This window comes from Schistocerca piceifrons, chromosome 5 (genome assembly GCF_021461385.2).
Source record: "Schistocerca piceifrons isolate TAMUIC-IGC-003096 chromosome 5, iqSchPice1.1, whole genome shotgun sequence".
NCBI classification, from domain to species: Eukaryota; Metazoa; Arthropoda; class Insecta; order Orthoptera; family Acrididae; genus Schistocerca; species Schistocerca piceifrons.
This window is the reverse complement of record NC_060142.1, coordinates 62079279-62091850: the sequence shown is the minus strand read 5'-3', so window position 1 is coordinate 62091850 and position 12572 is coordinate 62079279. Positions and strand designations below refer to the sequence as shown.

At 39.7% G+C, this 12572-nt stretch overlaps 1 protein-coding gene across 1 annotated transcript in view; it reads right to left on the bottom strand.

Annotated features, from left to right (window-relative positions):
• The window catches only part of LOC124798734 (Down syndrome cell adhesion molecule-like protein Dscam2), a 444553-nt gene that overhangs the window by 256910 nt on the left and 175071 nt on the right, over positions 1 to 12572 (bottom strand). The window contains exons 4-5 of the mRNA XM_047262262.1: positions 4458 to 4607; positions 4252 to 4372 (exon numbers count right to left, since the gene is read on the bottom strand). Of these exons, the coding sequence (XP_047118218.1) occupies positions 4252 to 4372; positions 4458 to 4607 (271 nt within the window). The remainder of the gene's footprint in view (positions 1 to 4251; positions 4373 to 4457; positions 4608 to 12572) is intronic.

Genomic DNA, 12572 nt, shown 5'->3' with positions numbered 1-12572 from the left:
TTTTATTTAATTTGTTTTACAATTTTGGACATTCGCTGAACAATGATGTTATACTTGCCTGAAAGCAAGAAATTGCTGAACGTTGTGTTTTTGGTATCAAAATCTATTTGACGTGACCCAGAGGCATTAAAACAACTAATAACAAATTACTTAGAAAAGAGCTACTGAAGGTAAAGATATATCTAACCACCCAACATACGTCCCTGAACAGAACCATTTTCAAGATGACATTTTCACTCTTTAATAGAGGTTATGCAACAAAAACTGTTTGCTAGATTGAAGTGGAAGCTCAGAGGTCTGCCTTTTGTGGGCAATACATTACTAACTGCACTAATTAGCCTGCCTCTTGGGCCTATCAAAGTTCCAGCTTGCCTCTATCTGCTTCCCACAACTTTTATAATGCTGTTTGACTGTAACTTCTGTATGTAAGGATACAATAAAGTTGGAGAAATCAAAGAAGCCACTCAGATGGCGCATTTTACCCTTTAGCTATACTGTGATGATACTTGAGAGAGCTAAAACTGTGTGCCTGATTGGTACCTGAACCTGGACACTGTTATGAGCCTTCACACAGGTCGCTAGTTCCATTTGGGTTGATCTGTCAGGGAAGGAAGTGCACTCCTCAAAGAAGACAGGTATCTGTGCCTGAGTTCCAGTCTGGCACGCTGTCTTAACTCACGATGAATGTTCTCAAATGTCTGCTTATAGAGAAGATACACATCAATTTAAAAATTAATTGCAAGACTACTGACAATGAAAGGATACTCTAAAAACACTCTGTGGCATTAATGTAATAACAGTGTGATTGAAGTGACAAAATCCTGTTATTTGTTGGGATACTGTTGCAGACCTCATCCTAAACCTACAGTCATTATAGTGAAAAGATAAAGTTTTCACGAGATAAATCAGTATGTTAGGTGTGTATGAATCACTTTTTCCTCCAAATTTCAGGAGTTGTTAGAGGAAGTGAAATATGTATCACCTTCCACTGGGTTTCAGATTACCATGTGAAGTGATCCACAAAACTACTGTCCAGTCCCTTTGGCATCTGTATGTTGTAGAACACATTCTGGACTCAAACACAATGAGTTACCTTGAAAAGAATGACCTTCTCCATGCCAACCAGTATTGGTTCCACAGACATGCTAATTTGAAACCCAACTTGCACTTTTCTCCCACCAGGCCTACATACTAAAAGCCATGGATGAAGGCAGGTAGATGCAGTATTTCTTGATTTCCGAAATGTCTTTGCCTTAGTACTACACCTATACTTAATGCTGAAAATGTGATCATATGGGATTGCTAGTAAAATTTATGAAAGGGTTGAGGATTTATTGGTAGAGATGATGCAGCATGTTACCTTGAATGGAGAGCCACTGGTAGAAGTATTAGTAACTTCAGGTGTAGCTCACAAAAATGTGTTGATACCCATGTAGTATATTAATAACCTTGCAGAGAGTATTAAAAGTAACCTCAGAGTTTTTGCAGATGATGATCTATAATAATGTACTGTTTGAAATAAGCTGCACAAATATTCAATTAGACAAAAAAAAAAGCCGTTGTAAAAAATATTGTAGCATATGACCACAATATCAGAGTGTCACAAATAGAATCTGTCATCTCTTGTAGTGCTTGGGAGTTTGTAAAAATATGAAATACAGTAATCACACAGGATCAACTGAAAGTAAAGCAAATAATAGATTTGGGTACATTGGTAGGATGCTGCGAAAATACAAGCATTCTGCAATGGAGATTGTTTATAATACACTCGTGTGACCCTTCCTTGAACATTGCTTCAGTGTGTGGCCAATTTAGCAAGTAGGACTAACAAGTAATATTGAACATATAACTAAGGGAACAATTGACAGGACTGGGGGAAAGAAACACAGTAGAAGAAGAATGGGTAGCTCTGAGGGACGAAGTAGTGAAGGCAGCAGAGGATCAAGTAGGTAAAAAGACGAGGGCTAGTAGAAATCCTCGGGTAACAGAAGAAATATTGAATTTAATTGATGAAAGGAGAAAATATAAAAACACAGTAAATGAAGCAGGCAAAAAGGAATACAAATGTCTCAAAATGAGATTGACAGGAAGTGCAAAATGGCTAAGCAGAGATGGCTAGAGGATGTAGAGGCTTATCTCACAAGGGGTAAGATAGATACAGGAAAATTAAAGAGACCTTTCGAGAAAAGAGAGCCACTTGTATGAAAATCAAGAGCTCAGATGGAAACCCAGTTCTAAGCAAAGAAGGGAAAGCAGAAAGGTGGAACGAGTATATAGAGGGTCGATACAAGGGGGAGGTACTTGAGGACAATATTATGGAAATGGAAGAGGATGTAGATGAAGATGAAATGGGAGATACGATACTGCATGAAGAGTTTGACAGAGCACTGAAAGACCTGAGTCGAAACAAGGCCCTGGGAGTAGACAACATTCCATTGGAACTACTGACGGCCTTGGGAGAGCCAGTCCTGACAAAACTCTACCATCTGGTGAGCAGGATGTATGAGACAGGCGATATCCCTTCAGACTTCAAGAAGAATATAATAATTCCAATCCCAAAGAAAGCAGGTGTTGACAGATGTGACAATTACCAAACTGTCAGTTTAATAAGTTATGGCTGCAAAATACTAACACGAATTCTTTACAGACGAATGGAAAAACTGGTACAAGCTGACCTCGGGGAAGATCAGTTTGGATTCCGTAGAAATGTTGGAACATGTGAGGCAATACTGACCCTACAGCTTATCTTAGAAAATAGATTAAGGAAAGGCAAACCTACGTTTCTAGCATTTGTAGACTTAGAGAAAGCTTTTGACAATGTTGACTGGAATACTCTCTTTCAAATTCTAAAGGTGGCAGGGGTAAAATACAGGGAGCAAAGGGCTATTTACAATTTGTACAGAAATCAGATGGCAGTTATAACAGTCGAGGGACATGAAAGGGAAGCAGTGGTTGGGAAGGGAGTGAGACAGGGTTGTAGCCTCTCCCCGATGTTATTCAATCTGTATATTGAGCAAGCAGGAAAAGAAACAAAATAAAAATTCGGAGTAGGTATTAAAATCATTGGAGAAGAAATAAAAACTTTGAGGTTCGCCGATGACATTGTAATTCTGTCAGAGACAGCAAAGGACTTGCAAGAGCAGTTGAACGGAATGGACAGTGTCTTGAAAGGAGGATATAAGATGAACATCAACAAAAGCTAAACGAGGATAATGGAATGTAGTCGAGTTAAGTCGGGTGATGCTGAGGGAATTAGATTAGGAAATGAGATACTTAAAGTAGTAAAGGAGTTTTGCTATTTGGGTAGAAAAATAACTGATGTTGGTCGAAGTAGAGAGGATATAAAATGTAGAATGGCAATGGCAAGGAAAGCGTTTCTGAAGAAATTTGTTAACATCAAGTATAGATATAAGTGTCAGGAAGTCTTTTCTGAGAGCATTTGTATGGAGTGTAGCCATGTATGGTAGTCAAAAGGGGCGATAAATAGTTTGGACAAGAGGAGAATAGAAGCATTCGAAATGTGGTGCCACCGAAGAATGCTGAAAATTAGATGGGTAGATCACATAACTAATGAGGAGGTATTGAATAGAAATGGGGAGAACAGGAGTTTGTAGCACAACTTGACAAGAAGAAGCGACCGGTTAGTAGGACATGTTCTGAGGCATCAAGGGATCACAAATTTTGGCATTGGAGGGCAGCATGGAGGGTAAAAATCGTAGAGGGAAACCAAGAGATGAATACACTAAGCAGATTCAGAAGGATGTAGGTTGCAGTAAGTACTGGGAGATGAAGAAGCTTGCACAGGATAGAGTAGCATGGAGAACTGCATCAAACCAGTCTCCAGACTGAAGAGCACAACGACAACAACAACAATAACTAAGGAGAGTGAAAACAGGAGCCAACTAACCTGTGAAAACCTACTAACAAAGTATCAAGAACCAGTTTCAAGTGACGAATCTAGGAATATACAACATTGCTCTATATATTACTCCTGTAGCAATTGCAAAGACAATATTAGACCAGTTAACGCACGCACAAAGGATTTTAAATAATTAGTCTTCTTGCACTGTGTAATTGAATGGAATGGAAAGGAACCCTAATAAACAACACAATGAGAAGTACCCTCTGGCATGCACTTCAGTGGTTTTCAGGCTATGTATGTTCATGTTGAAATGCCTTAAGTCTTATATTGAAGTTACATTAACCCCAAAACAGGAAAGAAGTGGAGTCGTAATTAACAAAAGGACTGACCTATAGGTAGGAACTGGAAACCCTTGAGCGACACAGGGCAGTATGACGTCGTCGCCCACCTTGACCTGCTTGTTGACGTGTTTCTCGACAGTTATCCTGGGCTGCACACTTCCCTTCGGTTCTGCAAGAGGGAGAGAGAGGAGGGTTTTTACCACTAGATGTATGCAGTTGTACGCACTAGAGCAGGGGATGCAGTGCACACACACCTGTGATGATGATGCGTCCCGGATATGCACTGGCTCGCACCTCGCCAGTTAGCCGGTGCACACTGCGACACGAGTAGCTCTTGTAGCCGTCACTGGGCCCCGCGTTGAAGATGTAAAGGTCCCCGCTCTCCAAGACGGCATACTTTCCTCCTGCACACCACAAATTGTCTGATGGCGATTATTTTATTTTTATATAATTTATTAACCACATTTGTTCAAAATCGTGCAAATGCTGTCAAAGGAGACAGGCGTCTAAAACCGATTAAAAGATGCGGGTCCGTAATACACAAGGCTCTAAATACATAGAATATCGAAAAGTAGACAAGAAAGTATATCTGCTACTGTAAATTATAAAACTTGCCATATCGTACGCTAAAAGCGATAATTTCAGAAAAATATCCGAAATAGCAATTGTCAACAAAAGATGATGACTGCTTATAGAGCATTACGTGGCGATAACTTACTGATGACAGAACTGCGTTGGCGGTACTAATTACAGAATTGCGTTTGATAAACGTCACTGCGATGTTGCCTGTACAAAGATATCGGTACTATACCCATAATATACATCGGTACGTTCGCGGTGCCTGCTACAATGATACGGTCAGCTGTGTGTGTCGTATTGTGTAGTGTGTAGGTTTGGTAGTGGGCAGAAATATTCCATACCGTACTGAAGTTACCCGACTTTCGGTGATTCCTTAGCGCCCACAAAAGTGAGGAGTTCTATTCTACGTACTCGGGTGGTACAATGAAATAAGTATGTAGCAAAAATGTAAATGTAACTCAACCACCATAGCGAACATTTCTAAAGAAGCACCAAAAGCGTTTGACTGTAATGACCTGTTATCAGTTTAAGATGTGCCCTTAGATTCCAACTTAATAACCACCTCGGAAATCACGACATATTCCGAAAGATTATGATGACTGTAAAAATCATTTCTCGCAACAATGTAAGCTGCGCTAGTAGATGTCGTACCAACCTAACCCCACCTACAAGAGCGCTACAGATTTTTTTTTTTTTTTTAAAAAAAACCCTCGTGCTCCATATACTACGTAATAACGTCTGACTGCAAATCGAAGTTACTGTAATTTTTTTACGAAATTATATCACAACTCAAATTAAGTTTATGCGTTTTCCGCAAGAAACCCTACATATGCGTTGATTTGAAACTACTTCGTTGGTTATCCGAAAGATGCGCTACACATCCCTTGGTTATCATTGCTAGCTTATCGTCCATATGAACGAATGCCAGTTCAGATTTCAGAAGGACAATGAAGTATATTTCTGTAGTTTTTTTCGTTTGTAAACATTTATATTACACCGTTCTTGAATGGTTTTTGGGAGGGCCTGTGGCAAGAGGAAAAAGTAAAGTTCCACACAGCAAATAACGTCGCGGAATGAGAAGCTTGGTGGACCTCACCACAGGCTACATGTGACACATCTTCCGGAAGACGGAAACCGTGGCCCGCATCTCGTGGTCGTGCGGTAGCGTTCTCGCTTCCCACGCCCGGGTTCCCGGGTTCGATTCCCGGCGGGGTCAGGGATTTTCTCTGCCTCGTGATGGCTGGGTGTTGTGTGCTGTCCTTAGGTTAGTTAGGTTTAAGTAGTTCTAAGTTCTAGGGGACTGATGACCATAGATGTTAAGTCCCATAGTGCTCAGAGCCATTTTTGAACGGAAACCGTTTTCCGCTGTCATGTTTACATATCAAGGCCTGAAGCGGATTTTCTAGCCGAGTTAAGTATGGTGGCTGGAAAACAGCGGACACAGTTTTTGATTCAGTCAACAGAATCGTTACTTCTCTTCACTTAAATATTACATATAAACAATTTCATGCTCAGACTAATATTTCTGCTTCTCCTCCACTGCACAATAAGTCCATATTAACCGAATATTCTGAAAACAAGACATAACTTGACAATCCAAGCACATTTCAAAACCGGGTGCGTTTACTTTGGTAGCCAAAATCGATTGCGGAATTGAAAAACCGGCAACTAGAAGTGGATTTCCAGAATAAGCGTTTACATAACCACCCAGAAGCGGTATTGGGAAATCGGTTTAAGAAATCCGATTTTGGGAACCCCATGTAAACGGGGTGATGCATTACAAGAGAACTTCGTGTGTGCTGCCACTTTAGTATAGTAAAGTGCTTGTAAACACATATTTGTATCTGGATAAAGCAGACGTTTGAAACAGGAATTAACTCTTATAACTACGCCATCTTTAGTGTTTTGACGTAATGGTGAGTAAATGCGTTGTGTATTGATGTAATTTTTCGTACAGCAGACAGAAGCTATTAGGAAAGGATCATGTCTCAATACATGCGTAAGTAGAAACACGTTTAAACAAATCTGCTATTAACACACTTAGGTTAATGGTGTGTGTTTGACAAATGGCTCAGTCATCTAGCTGTTAGTACGTTATTATTGTTTCTTATGTCGTAGCTATTACGATATTTCAGATTTCCAGAAAGGGAAGATATAAGGGATGCCTGGATAAAAGCAGTTCACAGGGAGAATTATACATCTATAAGTGCTTCAGTTGTCTGTTCCCAGCACTTACGTGAAGACGATGTGGACCCAATTCGTCAGACAAGCAGACTTCGTGAAGGATTTGATCCATCAGCATTCCCTTCATATCCATCATATTATCAGAAACTGCCACCTTAAGGACCTGTTCGTTAAAGCGCCGGTGATGAAACTTTACAAGTGTGTTCTAACAGTTCATCGTCAAGTTGTGATGAGCATGACATAGCAGATGATTAGCATCACACAGCAGATCTTTCACCACACAAAAAGAAACTAATGGAAGAGTTGAGGAAAAAAATCTTAGAGTTAGTGAATGCAAAGAAAAAATGAAAGTATTACAGCAGAAGGTTAGGCAAAAGGCGCCCTGTCACAGACTATGCGGCCCCTCCCGCCGGAGGTTCGAGTCCGCCCTCGGGCATGGGTGTGTGTGTTGTTCTTAGCATAAGTTGGTTTCAGTTAGTTTAAGTAGTGTGTAAGTCCAGGGACCGATGACCTCAGCAGTTTGGTCCCTTAGGAATTTAGTCACATTTGTACATTCACAAACATTTTTGATGTTCTTCTCAAAGATAAGATCATTAATGAAAACGGTGCTGAAATTTTATAAAATTCGTTACCTTCAGATGATTGTTGTTTTTTCTGAAAACCAGCACAGCACACATGTAAGAAAACTTGGTGTAAAGTATGAAGATGATCTGAGATAATTTGCCTTAACTTTGTTTTACCTGTCTAACAAAGCATATGACTTTGTTACGCTGAAATTTGATAATGCTTTATTATGTCCCAGAAGAATAAGATAATGGTACATGAAAGTAAGTTGTGAACCAGGTTTTATCCAGTAATGTTTTAACGCAACTGCGGATGAAGTAAAAGAGTCTAATCAGAAGGGTAGAGTGCCAGTAATAGGTCTTAGTGTTTAAAGGAACATACAGATTATCCTAATAATAAGATTATTGGTTATGCTAACCTTGGGACTGAGAGCAACAGTGACTGTTTGCCAGCTGCCAAAATGGCATGCATATTTATGAGGACAGCTGGAAAACTCCTTGTGGATATTTGTTTATAGATGCATTGTCTGGAGATCAAAGGTCCACTTTAGTAACACCTTGCATTGAAAAACTGGATGATATTGGTGTCATTGTGGGTCAAGTTGCAACCTCACCATGTCAAAATGTTTGGGTGCAGATCTGTGTGACGAAAAGAAGTTCAATATACTCTTTCCACACCCCTCATTACCTCCCTCTTCTGTTGCTGTACTTCTTGATGCATGCCATACGATTAAACTGGTACAAAACTTTGTCTAGTATAGAAGAAGGTTATTTATATGGCCAATGGAGAAATTAAATGGTCATATTTACAATCACTTTTCGACTTTCAGAGTGCTGAAGGCCTGCATTTGGCAAATAAATTACGTGGAAAATATATTCTTTGGTTTGAAAATAAAATGCGAGTACGATTTGCTGTCTGGACAGTAAGTAATTCTGTAGCTGAAGGTCTACAGTTCTATGATAAGCATTTTCGATTAAAAGAATTTGCAGGTTGTGATGAAACTATAAAGTTCGGTACTACCACTGACAAAACTCTTGATCTGCTTAATTCATCAAGTAAATCTGGCAGAGGTTAGAAAGCACTAAGTACTGTTGAAAATGCACCTTTCCGGCAGCAGTTCATTCACTGTATGCTGACAAGGAGTATAAATTACAAATTATAAATAGCAACAGGAAAGTAGAATTCTTAGGACTTAAAGTTAATTTACTGTGTTTTCATGCATTATTTAATTTGCATGTTAGAAGATGTGAACTAAAGTATTTGTCAACATACAGACTAAGCCAGAATCATCTGGAACTGTTCTTTGGGCGAATGAGACAGCATGCTAGCTGAAATGTAAACTCTATGTGCTCACGATTTGAGTCTGCATTTAAGGGACTAGTCACAAGAAATCAAATAAGTGCAAGAAAACAGGGAACTGTCTGTCACAAGATAATGTAAGCATTCTGTTTGTAAGCAGCTTTCATGAAGTACAGACCTCCTAAATTGTAGAAAAGCAACACAAATCTAGTGCTGTACATATTTCTGATCATGATTACTGTTCAGTTGATGCTACATTGTCCCTGTTTTCTGAAAATATCATTGAGTACATTGCAGATTTTGTGGTCAAGAAAATTATTAACATTTTGAAATGTGATGATTGTATTAATGCAGTCGTGCAGACAGATGTGTCTTATGGTTTTCTGTCCTTAAAGAACAAGAGGAATTTCTTTATCCCCTCGAGAGATGTAGTGAAGGTCTGCCAGATGACAGAGTTTGTTACTAGAGAAATGGTTCAAATGGCTCTGAGCACTATGGGACTTAACATCTATGGTCATCAGTCCCCTAGAACTCAGAACTACTTAAACCTAACTAACCTAAGGACATCACACACGTCCATGCCCGAGGCAGGATTCGAACCTGCGACCGTAGCAGTCGCGTGGCTCCGGACTGAACGCCCAGAACCGCTATACCATCACGGCCGACATTACTACAGAAACTGTCAAGTTGCAACACAAGCTGTTTTCTTCTCTAAACTCTCATGCTTTAAATTTAAATCCCTTGGATACACATATTTGCAGACTAATTAAGGTAATATCAGAACATTATCTGAAGGTTCGCATTGCCCATGTAACCAAAGGTATGAATAACAGCAAATCGATCGTAGATCTGTATAAAACAGACTGCCCATTTTCAAGCATTTGTAAAATTAATGTAACTTGTCCATTTTTTGTATATTTGTATTATTTTGAAGTTAAATAAAAATGAAAAATGTTTCCTTTATTTTTTTCATAGTGGTGGCAAAATGATAATTCCACATGAGTTTAATATACAATTATGATTTTAAACATAGCTGCACAACAGCAACGGTTCCACGTAATAAAATTATAAACAACCGACCAGTTGCAATGGATAAAGAATTCTTTACCTAGGTTTCAACAAATTTAAATTTGTCTTCTTCAGAAGGTGGCAATTTTACATTAGTGTGGACTGATGTATCATCGCCGTTTTTACTAGTCGGTTGTGAGCTCTGCAACATCCATGTACTAATTTATATTTACGTGACAAACCCTATTTTTAGGGCTATATTTTAATTTTGACAAATTTGTTGAAACCTATGTAAAGAATTCTTTATCCATTGCAACTGGTCGGCTGTTTATAATTTTATTATACAGTTATGAGCTACCATGCATGTAGGGCTTTGATTCATTAACATGATTCTCGGTTTCAGGAGCTTCGGCTAATTTTTCAGATGATGTGCTCGTTATAACAGGATTTGTGGAAGTGGGACATAACATTTGACATTAATAGTTCAATTTGTGTAGCTGTTTCTAAGAAAAATGTGCTATAAATGAGGGTGTACAATTGTAACTCATCATCAGAATTTATTAAAACCATCTGATGCAGTTAACATGCTCAACAATGAACGAAATGTCAATATGATTTAGGTTCAATAGTAGCAGCAGTAGCATTAATAGTCAATCGCCATGAAAGTTTAAAAAAAGTAAGTACAAAAATAATTGCGCTATTCCTTATTATTAATTATATTCTGATCCATACAGTAATGAGTCGTGATCCTTCAGTGATGTTCCCAAATTTATTGATCTATTACTAATTTCGATCAACTTCAGCTTTTCTTCAAACAGTACTTTCCTGTTCTTACGAGTACTGTAGTCTCCTTTAAACGAGTTAGAATGTAACTTGACGGTCTCATAACACGATTCTACGAAATATCTGTTAAATTCAAATAGTACGCAAATATTAGCTCAACTGCAGAACTTGTTTGGACAACCTCGTAAAGCTTAAAATATCATTTCGCTTCAGAAAATCGTTGTAGTACTATACACAAAACTTTTCCACGTTAGGTGAGGTAAGATGGCGGCCTCAGGCTTCAGTAACAGCTGCGTCTTTGCCAGTCTAGTAATGTATGTCTGTGGTACACACTAGCTCCGCTACCCGCCTTCACTGCAGGCATAAGAACTAAGATTCTTACTGTGGTGTCACCGCCAGACACCACACTTGCTAGGTGGTAGCTTTTAAATCGGCCGCGGTCCGTTAGTATACGTCGGACCCGCGTGTCGCTACTGTCAGTGATAGCAGACCGAGCGCCACCACACGGCAGGTCTAGAGAGACTTACTAGCACTCGCCCCAGTTGTACAGCCGACTTTGCTAGCGACGCCACACTGACAAATACGTTCTCATTTGCCGAGACGATAGTTAGCATAGCCTTCAGCTAAGTCAATTGCTACGACCTAGCAAGGCGCCATCACCAAGTTATATTGAGATGATAATACTGTATCAACAAGACCAATGTTCACCAATTGTGGATTAAAGTTAAGTATTCCAGCAGCTACGTACTTTTCTTTATAGCATTCATTACGTATCCTGTTTCAGACCTCACGCCAGCCTGCGTGAGTTTAAGCGCGTGCCTTTCGGCTTCCTCTCATTGTGTCTAGGCTGTCTTGTCTAGACACAACACTTACCAAGCCTCTTTGAAACTAAATGTTACACTTCAAAGGTTGCATCTGCATCAGTAGTTACTGCAGCACCAAATAATCTGAACAAAGCATGGATAACGAAACTCAGCAAACACCAACAGCTGGAACACTGCTACTTCACTATGATATTGTCTAGAGATCCATAGTATTGTCAGACTGTGACGCTGGCCCGACTGGAGGCAAAACGAAGTCTCAAGGCCGGTTTACATTGCATTTGAGACGTGTTTGGCAACAATATTCGCAATGTTGTTTGCAACATCTACAACATTATCGATGTTTGCAACATGTTGCGAACACAGAAACTGCTTTTAAAAGCAGAAACAATGTTGACACTCGGCGCGCTGGCTGATGGGAGCGGCTACACATGGGAAATGCCTTTGCAGTCGCTCCCATCAACCAACGCGCCGAGTGTCAACTTTGTTTGCGCGTTTAATACTTGTGACTGTGTTGGTAAAACTCATAGGAAACATTATTTCTGACCTGTTATTGCTAAATGGCACTCAATTGCACTAATGTCTGTTATGTACAGACAGTTTTTTAACTGTTCGTTCTCGAAGACACAGCACACAGGCGACAGATCACATGATATGTAGCTGCAATCGATCACTCGCTTCGAACCCGCCACACATGAGCAACAAAGCAAACTATTATTACGAACGCAACTGTGTCAAGAAGTTAGGTTATGGAAAATGAACTACTGTGTTTAGCAGATCAGCAACTGATATTCACAAAATAAATAAATGAAATGGGAATTGTAGTTTATAAACTTGTTTTGAAACTTTTTTTTAGGAACTGTACGCTATGTTTACAGACTATATTACGTATTTCACTGATGCCAAGATGGTTATGTAGTTTCCATGATATCTTTGATGACTGCACACGGCGCGCCGCTCAAATCTCTGCAGAAAGAAACATTCGAACAGGCTGCCAGCGCACTGTATAGTCTGTCGGTAAACTGAAGAGCGAGCGCGCGAGTCCCCACTCTGCCTACCCTGCTACGTCACAGGGCGCTTCTACAGGCTGTTCCACAACGTAGTACCGGCCCTGCCGCGGCGCGCGCTTTA